The sequence below is a fragment of the Muscardinus avellanarius genome, assembly GCF_963383645.1.
Source record: "Muscardinus avellanarius genome assembly, chromosome: 4".
Classification (NCBI taxonomy): domain Eukaryota; kingdom Metazoa; phylum Chordata; class Mammalia; order Rodentia; family Gliridae; genus Muscardinus; species Muscardinus avellanarius.
In genome coordinates, this window is record NC_137789.1 from 40,384,697 (window position 1) to 40,409,948 (window position 25,252).

General features: G+C 35.2%; 1 protein-coding gene across 3 annotated transcripts in view; it reads right to left on the bottom strand.

Annotated features, from left to right (window-relative positions):
* The window catches only part of VPS13B (vacuolar protein sorting 13 homolog B), a gene marked incomplete at both ends in the record, with an annotated part of 689,491 nt that overhangs the window by 316,049 nt on the left and 348,190 nt on the right, over positions 1–25,252 (bottom strand). For all 3 annotated transcript variants that reach the window (XM_080693506.1, XM_080693505.1, XM_080693507.1), the window contains one exon: positions 17,980–18,091. In XM_080693506.1, the coding sequence (XP_080549632.1) occupies positions 17,980–18,091 (112 nt within the window). The remainder of the gene's footprint in view (positions 1–17,979; positions 18,092–25,252) is intronic.

Here is a 25,252-nt window from a genome sequence, read left to right on the forward strand (position 1 = left end):
ATGGAAACTTACATCCTGCTACAGGAAGCCACAAAAGACGCAGTTACTTTGGTGAGAGCCAAATGTAAATCCAAACCCTTCATCTAGATCAGTTGAAGAACACGACAAGGACTAAAACTCTGCCAACAGCATTTTCAAACAAAGGTTTTAGGAAAGTTACTCTAAATACCTATCATCCCTATCTCTCTGACTTGCTAAAAGAGGATTATTTGAAACCAACACTAAGAATTATAGGATTAGGGTCACAAAGTCACTAGATATAAAACATACCTTGCCCTAAACCAACACAATGGTTATTTTGAGAAAATTTTTATATAAAGAGTATTAGGAAGAAATTAAAGGTTGGGAGAAGGGATAAGGACATAGTTTTGTGGGGATTTGTAGAATTTAATCTTAACATTGCATCTGGAAACTACAGCTCAGCGCTAAAGTGGATGATAAGTTAGATTTTTAAAAAGTGCAAAAACCATATATGGGCAAAATGTCATAACTTGAGCTATCATTAACATTTTTAGAAAAAATAGTTTTCGTGCACGCGCACACAGGTGCATGCGTGTGTGTGTGTGTGTGTGTGTGTGTGTGTGTGTGTGTGTTACTGGGGATTGAACCCAGGGGCATTCTACTCCTGAGCTACATAAATCCCCAGCCCTATTTTTGTTTTGTTTTACCTTTTTTTTTTCGCAGTACTGGGGATGGAATCCAGGGGTATTCTACTTCCATTCTACATCTCCAGTTCTCTTTTTTATTCTTCATTTTCAAAAAAGATTTCACTAAGTTGCGAAGGACCTCACAAAGTACCTGAGGGTGGCCACGAACCTGCAATCCTCCTGTCTCAGTCTCCCAAGTACTGGGATTACCAGCGTGTGCCAATATGCTCAGTTTATTTTTTACTCTTTGAAACAGAGTCTCAATAAATTGCAGAGGGTCTCACTAAGTAGCTGAGGCTAGTCACGAATTTGACCTCCTATATCAGCCTCCCAAGTGTCTGGATTACAAGCGTGTGCAACCACGTCTGGCTAGTTTTCCTATTTTTAAATAAACCTAGCATGCATAATTGTTAGTAATGTTAAATTCATCTATGAAAGAATCTTAACCTCAATTATAAAGTTCTTTTCTTTTTTTTTTGGTACTGGGAATTGAAAATAGGGGCATTCTATTTTTGAGCTGAACCACCAGCCCTTTAAAATTTTTTTATTTTGAAATAAGGTCTCACTAAGTGGCTGAGGTTGGCTTTAGACTGTGATCCTCCTATCTCAGTCTCCTAAATACTGGGATTACAGGCATGAGTCACTGTGCCCACCTAAGGTCTAATTGTTATATAACCTTGAACAAGATAGCTGATGCCAGATTTTTAGTAAACTATGACTTTATAAATCTCAGTAAACTGATTACATATCACAGTCAATAAAGATGTAGATACAGCCAGGCGTGGTGGCGCACGCTTAGGAGACCCTGTTTCCAAATATAAAAATGTAAAAAGAGGTCTGGGAGTGTAGCGCGGAGGTAGAAGGGCTTCCAGGAACCCCAGTACCACCAAAAAATAAAAAAATAAAAAAATGTAGATACAGTTTGTAATAGTTTATAAAAACCCTGCTACATCTGATGAAATAATAGTTTTTAATTTAGGAAACAAGTATTTTATTTTTAGCATTAAACATGTATTTTATTTTTAGTATTAAACACTTCTGTTATTGAAATACTGGTCAATGAAGTGAATTTTTGCGGTGAAAGTTAAAAATTGCTTCTCAAAGAATAAAATGTGTTCTTCCACTATTCCTGTGACCAGGGTTTTATAGCCAGGCTCACAAGTCAGAAACAGAGGGTAAATACTACTGTATAATTACACATAGAAAAGCAGTAAATGGAGAAAAATCCAGTTTTGTATATATTCCCTGAGGAATTCTACTAGAGTAAGTCTAAATTTAGTACTGCAAATGTGGATCAGCTACTTTGTATTTCTTTAAAGGTGAAATCCCATGGGCTAAATTGTCACAGTTCAGAGTACACCTGTCCGAAGCTTCACTTATAAAAGATGTCTTTAAAAGCTTGTCAAAATTACCATGGATTTTCCATATAATATGTATAGGCATTTTTTACAGGAATGAAATTCTCTAAGGAGAAAAAATGAAACCCAATACCAGATTCAAGTCTGTTAAGTACTGAATGCACTAAAAAGGGTTACCAAATGTCTGCATAGGAGAAATGGTAGAAAAATTTAACAATTGACAAAGTTTTAACAGAGCTATGGAATAAATTAGTCACAGATAAAATCCCAGAAAGGACATCAGAAGACCCACAAATATTTATGGAATGAACAAAAGCTATATGAAGAAGTTCACATATGTCCAATGACAAGGATTCAGCCTTTCTCAAGTAAAGGATTAAAATTTTAATACTTCTAATTCAAAATACTACAAAAGAAATCCAGCTTTGAATATTTTAAAATTCTTGTAACAATTTCATAATTTTCTCCAAATATGTTGTTATAATGTATAATTCTTTTAAAAAAATTTAGAGTAGGTATTAAAAGCTTTTATGAATTCTTAAATGGCAGTGCAATGATAAAAGCATCCAACATATAATCTTAAATGACTTCCAAACTTATATAATTTTATAAGATTTATATTCAGGTATCTAGCTTGAACAGAGCATTTATCATTTGCACAAGGCAAGTCAGGATCCAAGTAGAGTTGCTAGACACTTTCATTATATACTTATTCAACTTCAATATAAATCTGGCATATGAAAAAACATATAAGAAAATAATATGTAATTGTCTTAAAATACTAAAATCAGAATTTCCCAGTAAAATTTATATGTTAATTTGAGTATGAATATTCAAGGTCTTTTTTTTTTTTTTGGGTGGTGGTACTGGGGTTCCTGGAAGGCCTTCTACCTCCAGGCTACATTCCCAGACCTATTTTATATTTCTGAAACAGGGTCTTATACCAGCACGGCTGGCTTCGAACCTGCCCGATCCTCCTGTCTCCGCCTCCCAAGCACGGGGATTACAAGCGTGTGCCACCACGCCTAGCTCAAGGTCTTTTAAAAAGAGAAAAATATAACAAAAATTTTTTAACATATCTCCTTTTTTATAATTTTTGAAATAGAACTAGAATACTAAGCAGCTAAGGAAAACGAGAAAGATAATATATAAATGTTTATGTTTTACAATGATTCTAAAAATACATCTTGCAAAATAAGAACTACAAAATATACTAATATTATTAATCAGATAAAAATTTGATATTTATATCTGGCCATAGTTTCAGAGCTTGAAAAAGTAAGTAGAAAAATCTTTATGGTGACAATCAAAATCATTAGCTAGTATGGATTCAATGTAGCAATAAACACATTTTGATGAAAATCCTCTATAAATGGTTTGTATGTTCAAAAACCTTTAAGGAGCAAGATACACAAACACTGGGATTTTAAGAATTTTTACTATATTTTACAGTTTTAAGGCTCACCTAAGGTCCATCATAGCTCAGTATATTAAAGTGACTAAATAAAAATGCACTGCAAGTGGCATTTTTTCAATCTAACATAACAAACAACAATGTCAGAAAAAATGAACTAGCACTAAAATTAAAAAGGCAACAAAATGTGAATGTGAAACTTCAAAAATTAAGTTTTAAACTTAATGTTACATACTAGTTATAAGTTCATTAACCTCATAATAGTCTGTCTTAAAGAAACTCAGAAACAGGGTAAAGAGCATAGATAATGGGAACTAAGAGTTGGGATCTGTCAGTTATTTTATGCATGACCCAGAATAAATTGCTGAATATCTAATGACCCAATACTTTATCTCCAAAGTATAGATAATAGTCATAATGCCTAACTCTTCAGATTTTCTACGAATCAACTGAGATGTAAGCATGACATTGAAAGCCTGAAGCCGAATCTTTGCCATAGAGAAAGCACTCAATAGCTGTCAACTATGGCTACACACTAGTAACACAACATTGTCTGGAAGGTAGGTCAGCCACTTCTATACATGTCCAAAAGAAATAGGACATTACTTCTAAGTAAAATGGCTACAAAAGCCGGGCATGGTAGTGCATGCTTGATTACCCAGCATTCCAGAGGCTGAGACTGGAGGATCAGTTTGTGAACAGGCTCAGCTACTTAGTGAGGGCCAATTTCAAAATAAAAATAAAAAACAGGGTAGGGGGTGTAGCTCGGAAGTTGAATGCCCTTGAGTTCTATCCTCAGTATTGCAAAAAAAAAAAAAAAAAGGCTGCAAATGACTTCAAAAGGGGTACAGGACTTAATAAATTAAAAAGAATGTGGAAGACCAAAGGCAAAAACATTTTAAGAACCTATCACTCCATCATGTGAAAACCTGAATTAGAAGAACTAGAAGAAAGCTTTACTCCAGTAGGATGAACATGTGTGTATACCAGTAGAGTCACAAAGAGGAACAAAAGAAACATTATTGGGGTAAAATAATATTTAATTTAAGCAGGTATCTTATGTAAAGAAGGAATTAGTTATTATTTGAAGTACAGGATGAAGTCATATCAGGGATATTGCATGTTGAGGTAAAACAAAGGAATTTTATGTTGATAAAAACTGAACACCAAGCCGGGCGTGGTGGCGCACACTTGTAATCCCCGCGCTTGAGAGGCTGAGACAGGAGGATCGCACAGGTTCAAAGCCACCATCAGCTACTTAGTGAGGCTTTTACCAAATTAGTGACACCCTGTTTCCAAAAAAAAAAAAAAAATATATATATATATATATATATGTAAACAGGTCTGGGAGTATAGCCCGGAGGTAGAAAGCCTCTGGGTTCCACCCCCAGTGCCATTGGGGAAAAAAAAAAAAAAAAACGAACACCATGATAGATATCAAGTAGAGAGGTAATATCACAAGATGTTTCAGAGGGGTACATTAAAATCTAAATTCCTATATCATATGAATTCACACAGCAGTGTTGAATTGTGAATCTCTTGGCATGTATAAGTCAACTGATAACACTTTAGAGAGAATAATTTCTACTTTCTATTAATGCTAATATAATGGCTCCTTATGGACTTCTCTGTTAGCTGTACCATTGAAGGAAACAACTAACTTTTAACTTTATATTTTATCATGTAAATGTTCTGATGTCTGGAAAGTTTGGATTACAAAATATTAAATAAGAGTTAAAAATAAGAAAAGGAACCCTCTTATTTTTCTGTACTGGTGACTTAATCCAGACACACACTCCCTGCTAGATTCATCCCCAGACCTTTTTATTTTAAAACAAAAAATAAATTGCAGAAGGTCTTGCTAAATTGCCTAAGCTGCCTTGAACCTGCTCTCCTCCTGTGTCAGCCACTCAAGCACTGAGATTACATTCATAAACTACCATTCCCTGCCTTAATGGAACTTTCGTGGAGAATATTTTACTGACTCAAAACCAATGATGATGACACCAGAGGCTGACAATACTGAGTTAAAACAAAAGTCAGTTGTAGAACACCATTTAGAGTAGAAATCCATTATTTAAGCCCTAGAAATACACATAGGTGTACAATGTACACAGAAAAGTGGGCTAAACGAGTATCATTAACAGTGGCTATTGGGTAAGGAGTGGTACTTATTCAGAATAAGTTCTAGAAAGAAGAACTACATTTTCTACTATATAAATTTTGGTATTATTAAGTTTAATAAGTAAATACCATTACTTTCATTAAAAACTGTATATATTAGAAAGATTAATAGATTAAAGACTGCTTTCAAAAAGGTATCATTCTACTTACGAATTTATACATTTAAACTGTCATCACTTTAACTTTTCTTATATTTTTTGGAAAAACTGTGATTTTATTATTTGAATAAAATGGGTGGATGCTTTTCTTATTTATCTATCCTTTTGAAAGATTTTCTGGAGATTGAAGCCAGAGCCATACTCATGTTAAACAACTATACTACTGGTAAACTACTCTCTAGCTTTATTATTTTTTAAATTTAATTTTATTTTATTTTTGCGGTACTGGGGATGAAACCCAGGGGTATTCTCCCTCTGAGCTACACCCTTAGTCCTATTTTTCATTCTTTATTTTGAAACAGGGAATCACTGAGTTGCAAAGGGTCTCACTAAATAGCTGAGGCTGTCCTCAAACCGTGATCCTCCTGTTTCAGCCTTCCAAATGCTGGGAATACAAGTGTGTGCCACACCACGCCCGGCTCTGAATCCTTTAGTTTGAAAATTAAAAGACAAAAAAAAAAAAAAAACCTTCAAGATAAATTTGAAATAACATTTTTTTTTTTTTTTTTTTGGTGATACTGGGGTTTCTGGAAACCCTTCTACCTCCGGGTTATACTCTCAGACACCTATTTTTTGTATTTTATTTGGAAACAGGGTCTCTTAAGCCAGTGCGGCTGGCTTTGAACCTGCGCGATCCTCCTGTCTCCACCTCCCAAGCACGGGGATTACAAGCGTGCGCCACCACGCTCGGCGTATAACATAAATTTTTAAAAACAGACTTTAAGCACTTTGAACAAAGACTATTAAAATGTAAATAAAGTGATTTAACTTAAATATATGATGGATATTTCATGTTAATGCTATTCCCTCCACTTTTAATAGTTCATATCAATAGTTTAATAGTTCATGTTAATGCTTTTCATAGTTCATGTTAATAGATTAATAGTTCATGTTAATGCTCCTATCCCATACTTTAATTGGTGCATTACAGTCTCGTATTATAATGTAGTTCACGGTGATAGTGACATACATGCAACAGCACTTGGTGGACTTCCCCCTGGCTTCCTCCCTGACCTTTCCCATACAGGATATTGAAACCGGCTTTAGTACTCTCACATGTGTACATACTGTCAGTGGAAGCGATTTCTTCATAAATTCTACCTCTTTTATCCCATCCTTTCTTAGACCACCTTTCACTGGAGTTTTTCCTCCATTATCCAAGGTCCCTCTTATATCCTGATTACTCTCTAGCTTCCATATATGAGACATGACCCTTCACTTTCTGTGACTGGCTAGGCAGCTACAGTGGAACCCATTAAGTCCTTGAGTTACAAACCATCCCAGCATGAGCCTTTGTGGCTGTAGAGACTTCTGTGGCAACTTCACTACTTTTGAGATTATAGATTTCAAGACAAACCTTAGCAATTTATTGAGACTCTCAGCAACTTATAAAGACATTGTTTCAAAACAAAAAGCTAAAAAGTAAAAAAGCCTGGGAGTATAGCTCAGAGGTAGAATGTCTTTGGGTTCAATTCCCACCTACACACACACACACACACACACACACACACACACACACACACACACGAAAATTGGAATAGAATTATAGAATTGAAGAACATTTTTTTCACTTTTTCTATTCCTCACTGTGAAAACTGCAAATCTAGATGGAGCTTTGGAATCAGTCTTTCCTCTTAAAATAACTTCAGCATATGTAGGACTGAATGCAATCAGACATTTATCAATGAAAATGGAGTCAGAAAAAAAGTTTAGAGGAAAAATTTCATCTAGTAGAAAATATGTATTTACCATTAAATGTGTCAAGTACAATGTAGGCACTCAATAAATATCTTCAATAACTGAAAGAATTAATCAATGTATATTTATTAAGTAAAGAAATAAAAGAGTTCACTCAAGTTTGCATGCAAAGGAATGGGATAAATTCTCAAAAATCTCTATTGTTTTACTAACTGGTATGTGACTAATTTATTTCTCAGACTAAAAACTACCTTTAGAAAAAGCACAACATTAAAAATCAAGTTATACTTCTTATAATATTCAGGACTACAGATAAAGGTTTTAAGATACAAAAGAAATAGAAATAATGAGTCCAACATAATTTTCTGATAGTATTTACAGCATATAACAGCTCAAAGTTGTGACCAAACCTTTCATTAAATAGTAAAACCTGTTTTCATTACTTAATAGAAACAACTATAAATACTAAGTTAATGAGGTGTAGATGATGTGCCAGCATACTGTATAAAGCAGTTTCTAAAAATTTTATAAATCATTTAAGTATAATCAGATTTACTAGATTTTTAATATGCTTATGTTATCAACATCTTTAAGCATTTAAATCATACTTGTTTATAATTTTTATTTTAATTTCTTTAAATTAGTCTATGAAGGAACACTGTCAATATAGGTAAATTTTCAAAATCTGCCATGATAACCTTTTCTCTTTAATGGTCTATTTTCTTCTCTTTCAGCTTGAGATGCAAACCTGAATAATTTCTCAGGGAAAGGAATTATGAAAGATAAAAGAAAAACTATCGGGCCAGATTATCTTTGGAATTATGGCCCAAGTTGTATATGGTTGAATATGTCACAGAATAGGAAAATCTCAGATTGAGATGAAATGAAATCAAGATCATCTGCTACATGAGTTGGCAACTGCAACTGGGTAGACTGGCAGACAGAAAGTAGAGGGTTAAGGGAAGACCAGATGATTACATATACCTCACTAAGACTACATGAAGACTGAATAAATAACATGTTATTATGTTCTGTTTTCTACTGGATCCCATGTTTTTGGGAGTAATAAAATACAAATTCCCATGGAGGATAGTTAACAGAAGTGTTTTATCATTTTAAATTTCCTCAGTCATAGATTCCCAAAATAAGAACAATGAATTAGAAAGGTGTCAAAACTGTGATGTTTAATGAAAAAGAATCGACAAAGGGCAACCTTATTAGGGATTAGGAAAGTCTAGGAATGATGATATTAAAAATTTTTCACCAGCCAGGCATGGTGGTGCACACTTGTAATTCTAGCGCTTGGGAGGCTGAGACAGGAGGATCACACAGGTTCAAAGCCAGCCTCAGCAACTTAGTGAGATCCTGTTTCCAAATAAAGTATAAAAAATAGGTCTGGGAGTATATCCTTGAGATAGAAAAGATCCTGGGTTCCACCCCCAGTACCACACACACACAAAAATTTCCCCATAAAATTTTCCATAATTTTGAATCTTTAGCATTAAAATTTTAGCATCAATTTAAATTACATTTAAAAAAAATCTTTTATGTTCACAACACAGTTCTGAGGCCAGTGCACGGAAATATAGTGAGACCCTGTTTCAAAAGAAAACATAAAAAAATAGGGGTATAATTTGGAGGTAGAATGCATCTAGGCTTAATACCCAGTATAAGAAAGAAAGAGAGGGAGGGAGGGAAAGTGTAGAAGAATCCTATGTAAAAGGTTGGAAACTATTGGTCTAAACCTTTGCTTACTACATGAGGTGTTATTTTTAAAGCAGAACATTAGTATTACTTAGCATTAGGATCATAACCCATCATCTAGTCACTTGTTGGAAATGTAGAATTTCAGGCCTCATTCCAGATCTCTTAACTCAAAATCTGTATTTTTTCTTTTTTTTTTTTTGCTTTCTTTTTTAAATTTCAAAATCTACATTGTTAACAAGATTCCCAGGTGACTTCTATGCACAGTAAATTTAAGAAGCACTGGTTTAGACTAGATTTAAGTTTTTGTATTTCATATCTGAGATAATGGGACATCACATCAACCTCTGCTGTATCAGTGATGGGAGCTCACTGCCAAATTTTCAGAAATAAGATGGTGATCTCCACTTGCCCAAGTCTAAACCAAATCCTCCTATAGTTTTCCTTCTCACTTAATTTTATATTTTCCATGGCCTAGATTATACCACTGGATTACCCTTCTCTTCTTTATCTTAAACTCAGTGTGGGATTCATTTGCTAATTCTCTTGGCTTTTCCTATAGAATCAGACCACTTCTCACTTCCACAGTCACTCAGCTGGGCAAAACTCTCATTATGTTACTGTATTAGTACAAAGCCTGCCTTCACCTGCCCCAGTCCATTCTTCACATGTCTGCCTAAGTAATCTATTTAAATATACATAGGATCATGTCACTTCTCTGCTCAAACTCTCTTAGGATTTTCTATTTGCTAAGAAAACCAATCCTACAATACAAAATTTCATATCGTATATTCAGTTAACTGAGGTAGCAAAAATCCTTAATATGTTTCCTTTAGACTTCAATATCATATGATTCCCTTTGCTTTTGAATGTATAGTATTTTTAAAATAACTTATTTTGTAAAATATGCATCTTTAGTCCCTATTGGTGATCCCTCATTTCTTTTTGTAGGTATTCAGTAAACACCAAGCATTAATTAAAAATTTTAGGTTTAGAGATGATTTCCCCCCTACATCCTACATTCATGATTCTTTCAAATAGCCAATGTCCTCACAATGACCTACATGGTTTCTCTAAAGTGTCTCTTTCCTCACAGCCTACTAAATTTTCTAGACATACAGTGCTTCATCCATCACTGGCTTCTTTAATATTATCTATCTATCTATCTATCTATCCATCCATCCATCCATCCATCTTTTTCTTTTTGTTGGTACTGAAGATTGATCCCAGGGGCATTCTATCTCTGACTTATTACCCCAGTCCTTTTTTATTTTTTATTTTGAAACATGACCTTGCTAAGTTATTGCACACTGGCCTCCAACTTGAGATCCTACTGTCTCAGCTTCCCAAGTACTGGGATTATAAACCATCACATCTAATTTATTTGTTTGTTTTTTGGTGGTTTCACTCTAGGATTCTTGTGCTTTCTCAGTGAGGTGTCCTCTGACTATGCCATCCTTCTCATCTCTAACATTTCACTTCCTATTTCCTTCTCTGCTTTGATGCCGACATAGCTCTTACTACATTCTAACAGAGCACACAACTTACTTATTTTTAATTTTTAATTCTCTCTCTCCCTCATTATAAGTTCCAAGAGAACAGAGATTTTTTTTTGTCTTGTTTAATGAAATATGCCCAATATACAGAAAAGTGCCTGAACAAATGAATTTTAATAAACAAAATCCCAGTAAATCATCCCAATAAATGAGTGTTAAAAGAATAAATAATGAATGGCTCCATTAATTATTAGACTCTTAGAAATTGAAAAATCTTCATTCTATTAGTGTCACTGTAAATCCACTGATATATAAATCCTAGGTCTGTCTTAAGTTTGAAAGGACTAAAACTGCTCCCTATCACACACAAATAAGCCAATAATTGGGAGAATAGTATCATATCTTTTAGGAGTTTATTTTTCTTAAAGTTTAAGATTGTCAATTATTTCAGTCTTATTACTGTTCCTTCGAAGGTAGTCTAATATTTTTAAGTGGCTGTGCTTCAGATTTTTTTTTAAACAAACTGTTGTTGTTTATTAAAGATAAAAGCTCCCCTCTGCTGTCAGAGCACTGCCTTAGGCCTTGATGATCTGTTGGAGGAGGCATATGTGGCTGCCTCTTCTCTTTCCTCCCTCAGCCTCTTCTCTCAGCTTCTCAGGGAAGTATCTCTTTGGTTTTCAGCAACTGGGCTATGTCATGCCCAGCTGTAATTTTCTTTGCATTTGTTTTCTTTAGGTTGAAAATAAGGTAAAAGGCTTCTTGAGTTTCTGATTAATAACCTTTAATTTTGGAAAACATCAAGAGATTCATCTGTTTCTTTTGTTTTATTAATTCTCACTTCTTTTATTCATTATACATGTTAGATTTTTTGATAGTGCCTGACATGTTTTTCAGTTTGTTCTCTTTTCTTTTTCCATTCCTTTTTTCCTTTCTATGCTTCCATTTGGAAAGTTTCTATGCAGCTACATTCACATTTACTCATCTTCTTCTATGACCACCTACAGTTAAATCTCCACAAAAAGTTCTTAATTTCAGGGACTGCATTTGTTTTTTTTGGTTCAGAATATTTAAGAAGTACAGCTTATATCTCTGAAATCCATTTTTTGGCATTAAAAATTGGTAACAATTCTTTCAAACAGCTGTCTACTGATTATAATATCTAAGTCATCCATTGATCTTTTTCTTTTATCTAGTATGATAATGGGTGACATTCTGCAGCTTCTTTGATATCATTCCTTTTCCATTATATATCACACACAATGTATAAATAGATTTAAGGACAGTAAAGTCAACATTATTTTCCCCCAAAAGAAAACATACCTTTTCCTGTTAGGCAGGTTAGCTAAAGGGTAGATCAACTTAATGAATCAGGAATCTAGCTGTGTTGGTATTGGTTTGCAACATTACTTGTACACAATTCAGCTTTGTTTTCAAATGTCTCAAGAACCAGATATAACGTGCTTATGTAGGCTTTTCCCTATAGTATAGCACCGCTGAATGGAAATATAAGCCAAACCACAAATGATAGATGATAGTTTATAAATCAAAATTTGCAAGTAGTAGAAAAAGAGTAAGTGAAAAAGTTGTAGTGATAAATACATTTAACTCAATACACTCTAATTGCAACATACAGCTAACATAAAGAATATTAATCAGAAGTTTTACTTTTTTATACATTTTCAAAATCTCATTCATATTTTATACTTAAAATATCTTAATTTTGACTAGTCACTTTTAAAGGCAGAAAATTGTCACATGGGGCTAGCAGCCACTGTGACATATATCTCTATCTATATATATATATATGTGTATATATACACATATATGTACATATATACATATATATACATACATATATACATACATATATACACACACACACACACACACACACACACACACACACACACATATACATATATATAAACTTTTGCAAAACTCCATTTCCTCTTGCCAGCACTCAGTCCCAAAGAAAGCACTATGGAAGACTGGTTGTATGTTTAAGGCACTTTCAGATTCCCATTTGTTGCTTTAGCCCCCATGATGGATAAATGTCTTCTGGCTTCTCCTTTTCCCCCCAGCAAACCCCCACTGTGTATACCCAGATAAGACAAATACTAGGGTAGCTGAAATATCCAGCATCTTCTTACCTAGAAAGTAAAATTCCCTCTCTGGACCTCTTTGTGAGGTCAATTTCTGACATTTTCCTCAAATCCGCCTTATTGAGATACAACTGACATTTCCTACAATTTACCCTTTTGAGGAAGCTTTCTGTGTGCTCTCACAGTACTCACTATGCATCACTCATGCATCTCATTTGGCATACTAATATCTAATTTCAGAACACTTTCCTCACCCCTTTATCCACTAACAGTCATTCTCTTCTTACCCCCTCTCCAGCTCTTAGTAAGCACTGGTCTACTCTCTGTCTCTGAGTTTGTCTATTCTGGACATTTCATATAAATAGACTCATGTAAAGTAGCTTTGTTGGTTATTTTTAATTTGAATTTCCTTTTCTTTTTTAATAATTACATTCATGCACTGTAATTATACATCCTGTGAGATTCAAAGTGATTGCTTTATTCACACCTTACATGGTGTGTTTCCATCTGCATCCCACCCCACTATCCTTCTCCTGCCTCCTAGTATTGCTAGTGAGATTGGTAGTAATAACTTTATATATGAACACAACATTATTTGATTTTTTTCCCTCAATATTCATTTTCTCTCTCTTATCATCCCTTCCCCAGTCCCCGTCCAGAATTCTACTGGCCTCTCTGCTCATGTTTCTGAAATCCCTTTCCTATTTTTCTCTCTAGTTTCCATATATAAGAAAAAAAAAATGAACCTTGACCTTCTGAGACTGGCTGATCTCACTTACCATAATAGCCTGTAGTTCTATTCATTTTCCTAGAGATAACATAATTTTTATTCTTTCTGATTGAGGAAAACTCCACTGTGTATATAAACCACATTTTTTTATCCATTCATCTGTTGATAGACACTTAGGTTGGCTCCATAATTTGGCTATTGTGAATTGTGTTACTGTAAACATAGGTACATATGTATCACTAGAGTATTCTGAATTTGATTATTTGGAAAAAATATGGAGAAGAGGTGTAACTGGGCCATATGGTGGTTCCATTCCTAGTCCTGTGAAGAACCTCCATACTGATTTCCACAGTAGTTGTAATAATTTACAAGTCTACCAAGCATGTAGAAGGGTTCCTATTTCCCCACATCCTTATCAGCATTTATTATTGTTTATTCTTAACATTGCCATTCTAACTGGAGTTAGATGGAATCTCAATCCACTTTTGATTTGTACTTCCCTGTCTGCTAGGCATATTGAACATTGTTTCATATATTTGTTGGCCTTGCTTAAAGGCGTCTTAATGAGGAAGTGTCTGCCAGTGCCAAAGTGGTCTTTGAAGTTTGACATTTTCGCTTTGCATTATGACACCAAGGTTAAGACATGTTATAGCATATGCCATCCTTTGGTTCTTGTTTATGACAGAACAACATCTGATTATGAGTTTATCACATTTACTTATTCATTCATCAGTTTATGAGTCTTTGGGTTGTTGCTGAAACTTTTGGCTATTATGAATAGTGCTGATATGAATATTGTGTAAGCATGTTTTTAAACCTCTTGGGGCGGGTGTGTTGGCACACACTTGTAATCCCCGCACTTGGGAGGCTGAGACAGGAGGATCGCATGGGTTCGAAGACCGCCTCGGCTACTTAGTGAGGCTTTCGGCAACTTAGCGAGACCCTGTTTCCAAATAAAATATAGAAAAGAAGGGTCTGGGACTATAGCTTGGAGGTAGAAAGCCTCTGGGTTCCACCCCCAGTACCACCAAAAACAAAAATAAAAACAAAAACAAAACCTCTTGGATACATACCCAGAAGTGAAATGCTACATTATATAGTAATCCCTCCTGTCTTAGCCTCCCAAATACTGAGATTACAGGTGTGTACCACAGTACCTGGTCAGGCTTCACTTTCCTAGCAGAGAAGGTGCAAAAGCAGGACAAAGGTTTGTAATTCTGATAAAGTCTAATTTATCTAGTTTTCCCTTTATGTCTTGTACTTTAGATGCCAGAGTTAAGAAAATATTATCTAATCATTATGATAAACATTTACTCTTATAATTGTTCTGTTAAGTTTCAGAATTCTGACTTAGATTTAGTTCTCTATGTCTGAGTTAATTTCTTTGTATGATATGAAGCAGGGGTATAACTTCACGTTGATATTCAGTAGTAAAAGGATGATTTGTTAAAGTTTATTTTTCATCACTAAATTATCTTGGCATAGCTATCAAAAACCAACAAATGGTAAATGTGATAGTTTATTTCTCAAATTTTCCCAACTCCCAGTTCTATTCATAGATCAATATGGATATCTTTCTGCCTGGGCCACACTGTTTTGATTTCTGTTGCTTTGTCATATTATTAAAAATCAGAAAGTCTAGCCAGGCTTGGTGGCGCACGCTTGTAATCCCTGCGCTTGGGAGGCGGAGACAGGAGGATCGCGTAGGTTTGAAGCCAGCCTCGCTGGCTTAAGTAAAGAAACCCTGTTTCCAAATAAAAATATAAAATAGGTCTGGGAGTGTAGCCCAGAGGTAGAAGGGGTTCCAGGAATCCCAGTACTACCCCCCCAAAAAATATCAGAAAGTGTGAGTCCTCCAACTTTATTCATTTTTTTGTAATGGGGATTGAACCCAGAGACATTCTACCTTCAAGCTATATCCCTAGAATGTTTTATTTTTTCTTTTTAAAACAGGGTCTCACTAGATTGCTGAGAGCCTTGCTATGTTGCTCAGGCTGTCCTTGAACCTGCAATACTATCTAAACCTCCCAAGCACTGGGATTACAGGTGTGCACCATCACACCTGACTTATTCTTACTTTCCAAGATTGTTTTGATTAATATTACTATTTAAACATTTATTTTTCGCAAATCACCCAATTCCTGTTAGTCTGATTCCTGTTTTCCTGGCCTCTGTAACAACCATTAATCTACTTTCTATTTCCTGGATCTATTTTGGATATTTGATATAATATACAGCCATTTAGCTGTGCATTGTAATCCCAGTACTTGGGAGGCTGAGATAGGAGGACCACAGGTTTGAGGCCAGTCTCAGCAACTTTATAAGACCCAATTACAAGGTTAAAAAATAAATTAGGGCTGAGTATACAGCTCAGAGAAAGAATGCTGCTGGGTTCAATCCCCAGTCCCAAAAGGGGGGAAAAAAAGATAAAAACATATGACCATTTGCATATGCTCTATTCTATGATGTTACTGTCAATGCCATCCTGAGAATAATAAAAGCAGCTCTAGGACGCAGCATCTTTGCTTTATGTACACCTGTTTATTCTAACTGAGCCACTCCTACGCTAATTGTTTGATTCCAGTGGGGTTTCTACTTCTCCTGTTCCTCCTCTGCTGTTGAGGATATAGCATTTCTGGATGTTGAAATATTTTTGATGAACTCCTATGTAAATAGCTTTTGTTAGTTTAGTTGTTTAGAAATGACTTTGAAATGTGAGTGCTCAAGGAAAAACTATTAGATTAAGTATGCCATACAATATCCAGAGTTGTATAATGTTTGACATTCTAGCACATATTGCTAAACTTAGGCTACAGGAGCACTTCAAAGTTACTACACATGCTTACATTTAATTTTGCTTTGGGCAAGTTAGCAGATGGACTCACCCAAGAAGCAATGGGAAAATGGAATAAAAGGAGGTGCTGAGATATATTAAGATGAAAATTAATTTTTTTAGAAAGAAGACCAGTGAGTAAAAGTAGAAAGAAGTGCCAGAAAGAAAGAAATGTAAAGGAACCATCTCACAGAATATATACTGAGTTCTAAACAAGCAAGGACACAATTCATGCAAGAGTGTGAAAGTGAAAAAGGTAGGGGTGAAATGGAGTATCTCAGTGAATCAATGAGTTGATAGTGATAGCAATTTTTAATACGAAATAGATTTTTTCCACCCAAGTAAAATAGACTCATATTAGAGGACCACTTAATCCTGAAGTATAAAAGATAAATGAAAATGTACTTTAAAAATTTCTAAGCATTAGAATTAAATAATTGTCACCCAGTATTGTATCCTACTATAATCCTCTCCTATATTCTAAGGAAGTCAAAGATAGAAGCGATAATCTTGGCTCTGTCTCTGTTAGATACAAATGTCCTTTTAGATTCTCATTTTGCTAATCTGTAAAATACTAAGATTGCTGGATTAGATAATTCGAAATGCCTCCTTCAGCTCTGACATATTAAGAATTTATATAAACTTGGCTGAATAAAAACTTGAGATGAATGCTGCAAGCTACACACACACACACACACACACACACACACTTAATATAAGAAAGAAATCATGATAGACACATCAAAGGAAAAAGTGACTCAAATATCAGAGAAATTTTAGAAATCCTACGTACCAAGAAACTAAAAACAAAATAAAATAGATGTCACCACCAAGGTGGTAATGCATTACCCAAATTAGAAACATTTCCTAGTAGTAATTCTTATTGAAGAACAGTAGAGATTTATTTTTTTTTTAAAGATTGAGACTACAACATTTGAAAAACAGACTACCAAGAAGAGTAAGACACTGTTCATGTGTTTTTCTCTGACTTTTCTCACTTGGTATTATTTGCAACTGTAACTGTTATGTCTGGCAGTAGTGCCAACTTCAGTATGGACAATACAGTATTTTTATCATGTTGATTACACTGTTCATCAGTTTCGTTGTCTCTATATGCTTGGTGTGTTTTGCAAATACTCAGTGACAAAATCCAGAGCATGACATTTGCACAGAAAGTGTTTACTGTGAAATTTCTCTTTAGAAGTTTGCTTTTCTTTACAGCTTTGATCCATATGACATCCAAAGTACCACATTTCAAATAGCAGCTTACACTCAAATTAAGACAGTGCTGCACTTTGATATGACATGACCACAGTAGGATGTGGTAGCTCTTGAGAAGACCTCCTCTTTTTCTGTGATTAGCAATTCAGTTAAATTTAAACTCTACTAAAGTTTTCCAAACTATGCTTCTTCAGTTTTATGGTGACTTGGTACTTATATTCTGTTATTCATCAACACTTCACAGAAATACTTGATTTGTCTGAATGAATTTAAAAACCCACAACTGAAGAAAATCAGAAAAACCTGGTTTTAAATATCAAAAGATCCTGAATGAAAAGTATTTCTACAGGCCACACTAAGCAAGTTTTATTGATCACCATGCTTCTTTGCAGAAAGAAATTGTTGCAAGATTGAACATAAGAAAATAAACTTACTGGTAAATATCTTTCCTGAGGACAGATCTGCCAAGGGGATTGTCAGCCTGGGGAGCCATTGCAACAGAACCAATCTTCAGAACCATGGTGTCTTCTTTTGCTGCTTGATTAACTGCAACAAAAGAGACATACACTGTACATCTGTGCATAACTGTATATATAATGAGACATATCTAAAAGAATGGTATTGGAGACACATTAAGACAAGATCAAAAAATGAGAAACAACAAAAGGAAAAAATGGTGTGTCAGATAGAAATATTTGATGTTTTTCATAATTCTATTTCCTTCAAGTTTCATTGAGGAGTTTGGGTTAAGATACACAATTAAAATAGCAATGATAACACAAAGAGCCTCACTAACATTAAAATACATATTAAGTACAGAAGTAGTAAAGAAGCCATATATTCAAGAATTTTATAATCTTATACTACTACATTTATCCCTCAGGTGATTTTTAGTCCTGAGTTTTCAACAGTCCATTGTTGTCTATAAATATATTAAAGGATATCAATTGTGTCAGTAACAAATTCTCAAAGCCATTTGAACTTACATGACTAATAATAATTAAATACAAAATACACTCACATACACACATTTAAAAAACAGCACTTTAAGCTCTAAAGTGTCAGATAATCCAAAAGAAATATGATGATTGCAATGTCAAAGACAGAAAAGAGCAACTAATTATTTAACAGAAAATATCAACTTATATTTGAGACACTTTTAATTTAGTAACTTCTTTTTTTTATTTACATTTATTTATTTTTATTGGTGCACTGTATTCATACATCATAGTAGGATACATACTTTTGTAGACATACATGCACACTTTTCCCAGTCAGCCCCCACCCAATCCCCACCCCATTCTCTCCCTATCCCTCCCTCCCATACTTGGCTTAGTAGTTGACATCTAGTATTATGGCAATTTATCTAAAATTAAAAATGATAATCTCACATAACAGATTCATTTGTCTGATACCAAGCTTTTGATGACTTAAAGATAACATTTCAATATTTCTTTTTGCTTTCTTTCTTACCAGAGAATATTTTTTTTCTATTTTTTAGGTGAAGCTATCATATATTTATATATTTATTTTTCAGAAAAAAATCTATCCTAATATGGAATATGGACTCTAGGTACCCAAAACGATCTTGAAAAAGAACAAAGCTAGAAGATATATATTTTCTGATTTCAAACCATATAAAGCTACAATAATTGAAACAGTGTAGTACTATTCTAAAGGCAGATATATAAACCATTGGAGTTAAATAAAAGCCTAGAGCTAAATTCTTCCCTATATTGTCAAGTTATTTTTGACAAGGTTTCCACGAACATTTGGTGGTGGAAATGTTAATCTTTTAACTAAATATTGTTAAAAAATAATAATTACATAGAAAAGAATAAAATTGGACCCTTACCTAATCCCATATACAAATATTAACTCAAAATAGATAATAGACCAAAATATAAATCTTAAGACTATAAACTTTTAGGAGAAAATCTGGGTCATTAAACCTCAAAACATTGAAATTGGCAGTGATTTCTTGGTTATGATTTTTTTTTTTTTTGGTGGTACTGGGGTTCCTGGAAGCCCTTCTACCTCCGGGCTCCACTCCCAGACACCTATTTGTATTTTCATTTGGAAACAGGGTCTCTTAAGCCAGCGCATGTGCCTGGCTTCGAACCTGCGCGATCCTCCTGTCTCTGCCTCCCAAGCGCGGGGATTACAAGCGTGCGCCACCACGCCCGGCTTGGTTATGATTTCAATGGCACAGGCAACAGAGGAGTATACAAACTCCCTAAAAAATAAAAAAAAAATTGTATATCCAAAGACAATGTAAACAGAGTTAACAGTTACTAATAGAATGGGATAAAATATTTCCAAATGCTATATCTGAAGGTATATTAATATTCCAACTAGAAATCCTAGAAATTAACAACAATAAAGGCAAAAAATACCCTTTACAGATAGGTAAAAGACTAACATAAATAATGAATCTCCACAGATAACCAATCTTAGTTGTCTGTTGGATGGAAAATCTTGTTTCTCTAGTTCTGGAGTGTGTTACCTATTTCTTCTTTGTAGTTAATCTCTTTGAGTATTTTCTCTAGTGCTGGTTTTGAAGACATAAATTCCTTCAGTTTCTGTTTGTCATGGAAGCTTCTTATTTCTCCATCTAATTTGATAGAAAGTTTTGCTGGGTAGGAAATTTTTGGCTGGAAGTTGTTTTCTTTCAGAACTGGGAATATGTTACTCCAAGCCCTTCTGGCTCTCATAACTTGGTTTGGGAAGTCTGGAGTGATTCTAATTGGTTTGCCTCTGAATGTCACTTGGCCCTTTGCTTTTGTTGCCTTTAAGATTCTCTGCTTGGCTTCCACATTGGTCATTTTGACAATTATGTGGCGTGGGGATCCTCTTCTCCGATCCTGTCTAAAGGGAGTTCTATAAGTTTCCTGGACCTGTGTATCGGCCTCTTGCTCGATGTCTGGAAAATTTTCTATTACTTCCTTGAAGAGATTGTTGATCCCTTTGGTTTCACTTTCTTTTCCCTCCTCTATTCCAATTATTCTTAGGTTAGCTCTCCTGAAATGGGCCCATATTTCTTCAATATCAGATTCCTGCTTTGGATATTTTTTTCTAGATTAGAAACTATGAGTTCATTTTTGGATTGCTCATCTTCTAAGAGCGAGATTCTGTTCTCCGTGTGTTCTAATCGGTTGTTTGTGCTTTGAATTGAGGCCTTTACTTCATTAATTGCATCCTTTATCTCTTTTTGGCTCTCTCTGAGTTCTTTTCGAAGCACCTCTATTATTTCTACAGTTATTTTCCTGATTTGATCCTCTAGAAATCTCTGATTTTCTGTTTTATCGGGTTCTGATGTTGTGGGGTTGTGGGCATTTATTGCTCCAGTATTATTCCTCTTTCCCATGATTTCGGATGTTTGTGCCTTCTCTGGGTTCTTCCCTTGGGTCACAATGACTTCACTTAAGGTGTTCTGGATCTCGAGTCAGTAGTATCTCAGACCCCACAACTCCTTTACTGGGTTTTATCACAGAGTCTCCAACCCAGAGAGTCGATAGAGGCTGCTTTAGACTGTGGGGGGGGGCCAGGTTCCACGTTCTCTTATGGTGTGATATCTCTGCCACCGCCCCTTCCCCCAATGGGTCAAGTTCCAGGGAGTACAGTACTGGGATTTCTCCTCTGTGGCCTGCAATTTGACTCACTGTTCTTGAGTACGCAGATGTAGCTGTACTGGCCTCGCTGAATTCGGTGCTGCTGCCGCCGGTGGCAATATGGTGCCGCTGCTACGCCCTCGGCTGTGGGGCTGGTGTTTTTCTTCTTGGTTTTGATTTCCACTCTGAATCTGTGCAGCGTGTGCTGAGCTCAGCCACTGGGAGTTTTAGATGCTCTCTGCGCGGAGAAATCCCGCCTGGCTGTTCCGCAGTGGCTCACCTCGGCTTGCTGTAGCTGTCCTGTGAATTCGCCGGTGCCACCAGCAGTATGGCGCTGCTGCCGCATCTGCCGCGTCCTCGGGCGTGAGGCCGGTTATCTCCTCTGTGGCTCTATTCTCAGTCCGCTTTCTCTCTGGAGCCTGGTGATTTTTTGTTTCACTGGTGATGGTGTTTTCTGGCTATGAAAGGCGCTGATTTTGTGGTAATGGAGATTGGTTGTAAGCGGGGCTCTTAAGCCCCGCTTTTCTTGGTCGCCATCTTCCCAGAAGTCGGAACTAATTTAGTAACTTCTATTGTGTAAATTCTTGAGAAGTAGGAAACTCCTATCTGTTTAAAAGTTCTCCCTCCTAATGAAGCCTAAAAGCAATGTAAGTAATCTCAGAATAAAGTAAAAGGATATGTGAGTTCTAAGAATATACAAGTTCTAATTCATTGTTTAGAATAATACAATTTTAAGACATGTGTTCACATCTCATGAAATTCAATACTTTTGCTATAATTCACCAGCTAATTAAATATATTTTCTAAGGATTATCTGGGATGGGCAGGAGTTCTTAATGGTACTACTCATTAAATTTTACTCTCTATTTTCTAACAGATATTTCTACTGTAGTAGCATTTAAACATTGTTTAAAATTTGTTAATGTGTAACTTCCAAAGTGTTTTAAAATATACTTTTATTAGTGCATTCTAATTACATATCATAATGAGGTTCAGAGTGAAAACAAACATTTTAAAACTTATAATTTCTCTCAAGGAGCTATCATCTGTCACAAATAGAACAGAAAAGGTCTGGCTGCAAGACTTGAGAAATATCCTGAACAGAACATGCCTACAAAGGCGTACAATCCATATTTCCCAAACTGTGGTGCCCAAAGAATGCAAAAGCTAGGAGATTATTTCCAGCTGCTTTAGCAGTACACTTGGTATGGTCTGATTTAGATTAAGCCAAGACAACAAAGTTAGAATTAAGAAAATCAGAAAGAGCAAGAAGATAGTGAAAGAAAGTAAATAGTGAGGGAAAGAAGGAGCAAGAATAAGATGATGATAGAGTGGAGTAAGGAAAATGGCAGAGAGGTGGGAGGACAGTAAAAGATAGAAAAAGAAATGACCTATCAAAATAAACATTAGCATGTGGATGCCACAGTAAAGATAATACTTTTAAATGCCCATTTGCAAAAAAGATCAAACAAAACTACTTCTCCTTGCAGCTGTAGCATTTGCAAATGACTAGAGGTTTGGCTTGATTATAGGTCCTTATACTACGAACACTGTTTACATTTCACAGATCTTGCATTTTATGCCAAGCTTATCAAATAGTTCCATGTGGGTAGAAACCTCTGATTAAGCAGCAGGCATCAATTAAATCAATAAATAGTAAGCCTGGAGAATAGACTATACCACAAAAGTGCAATTAGTGTATTTGCTAACTGTTCTTCCAGGCTACAGATACTACCCACCATCTGAAAGTCTGAACTGTAATAGAAACACTACAGTAAATGAGATACATATGGAGAAAAATGACGTACTGGTGTTATATACAAAGCCAGATCCAAGAACAGAATTCTGTTTCTGTTAGAGCCAACAGTGTTCTCAGTAGATGATACTATGAAGTTAGAATAAAATATGTATATGTATAAAAGCACTTAATGGAGATCATTTATAAACTAGATGAAAATAATTAATTTTATTATAAAAGTATTTGGCTTATCAAAATATTTCACTGACATATATAAGCAAGAATAATAAAATATGTATTTATACAAGAAAGTGCCTTGAGTCATTTCTTCAGTTACTTAATAACTGGAAAAAAACAAGCTTCCCTTTTTGGGTTTATTTCACCTGCATTTAATAGCTGGGCCATATGAGGAAATGTTCCCTCTTAAAGCATTTTCAGCATGAAAATGAATGCCTTCCTTCTTTAACTGTATTTTTAAAAACTGAGCCTCATGAGGAACTATTCACCCAAGAAGACTCATACTAGACTCTAAAAAACAGTCTTCTCTTCTGAAATAAAAAGGTTAAGCTGGAAGTAAAACACCTGTGGATTCAGGTGGGTTTTTTTTTTTGTTTGTTTTGTTTTTGTTTTCAGATCTGGGAATGGAACCCAGTGACATTCGAGCTACATCCCTTGCCCTGTTTTTTATTCTTTATTTTGAAACACGGTCTCACTAAGTTGCAGAGGGCCTCACTAAATCGCTGAGGTTGTCCAGGAACCAGGATCCTCCAGTCTCAGCCTCCCAAATGCTGGAATTACAAGCGTGTGCCACCACATCTGGCTTCAGAATCTTAACGTTAATTGCACATAAGGTAAACAACCTTTGGATTTCAATATCCCCTCTCTAAATTAAAAATTAGAATGTTAAAATATTTTGTCATTAATAAAAACTTATTTAAATATACTCTTATCATTAACTAAAACTTTGTTACATACGTTTTATATTAATGTACTAATAATTTTAAATCTGAAAGATTTTATCCTTTTAGAGATCCATAAAATATGTATATGTATGTGAATGTTTGAGTGTATATGAAAAAAAAAAAAAGGTTATAAACAACTCTGAAATTCTGAGCTTGGATCAACAACCTAAAGTTTAAATAAAGAATACAATGTTCGTGTTGATGCAATATCAGATAATATAAGATCTTATTGTTTATGACTAATCTTTTCAGTCAAACATGAAATAAACTTAGCCAGGCGTTGTGGGGCATGTTTGTAATCCCAGCCTTTGGGAGGCTGAGACAGGAGGATCGCGGTTCGCTACTAGCCTCAGCTACTTATTGAGTCCTTTTGCAACTCAGTGAGACCCTGTTTCAAACTAAAGAATAAAAAATAGGGCTGAGGGATAGCTCAGATGTAGAATCCCCCTGGGTTTCATCCCCAGTACAGCAAAAGGAGAAAAAAATGAAATAAAAAGTGTTTTGGAGCTGGGCGTGGTGGTGCATGCTTGTAATCCCGGCGCTTGGGAGGTGGAGACAGCAGGATCACACAGGTTCGAAGCCAGCCATGCTGGCTTAAAAGACCCTGTTTCCAAATAAAAATATAAAAATAGGTCTGGGAGTGTATCCCAGAAATTGCCACTGTGTAATGTTATAATTTTGTAAAGCCATGCCTGTTAAGACAGTCCTATACAAAGCAATTAACAAAAAGTTTTAACTAGTTACTGCCATGTTAGAACTTAAGGACAGAAAATAAGTTTCACTGTATGTGTAATCTAATGAACATTATGTATATTAAGGGGATATGAGTTTATGAATCATGCCTGACATGGACTGCTCATTGCTAAAGCACAAATTGCTCTTTGTTATTTTATAATATATTTCCTGTGAGAAGTATAATATAGCAAAAAGTACTATATATATTTTTTTTGGGGGGAACTGAGGATTGAACCCAGGGTCATTCTGCCTCTGAGCTATACCCCCAGGCATATTTTCTTATTCTTTATTAAGACAACTTATATAATACATTCTCTTTTTTTTTTTGTTGGTACTGGGGTTCCTGGAAGCCCTTCTACCTCCGGGCTACGCTCCCAGACCTATTTTATATTTTTGAAACAGGGTCTCTTACGCCAGCGCGGCTGGCTTCGAACCTGCGCGATCCTCCTGTCTCCGCCTCCCAAGCAGGGGGATTACAAGAGTGTGCCACCACGCCCGGCTACATTCTCATTTTAATTAATCTTATAAAACTATTATCCAAACAAACTTCCTTTTAAAGACTTTCTAGATTAAAATTCTCTGGACTTGATCTTACTAATCATTTAAGTAATAACACTGTATTCTAAAGGAACTTCTGCTTCTATTATGATTTTCTTACATT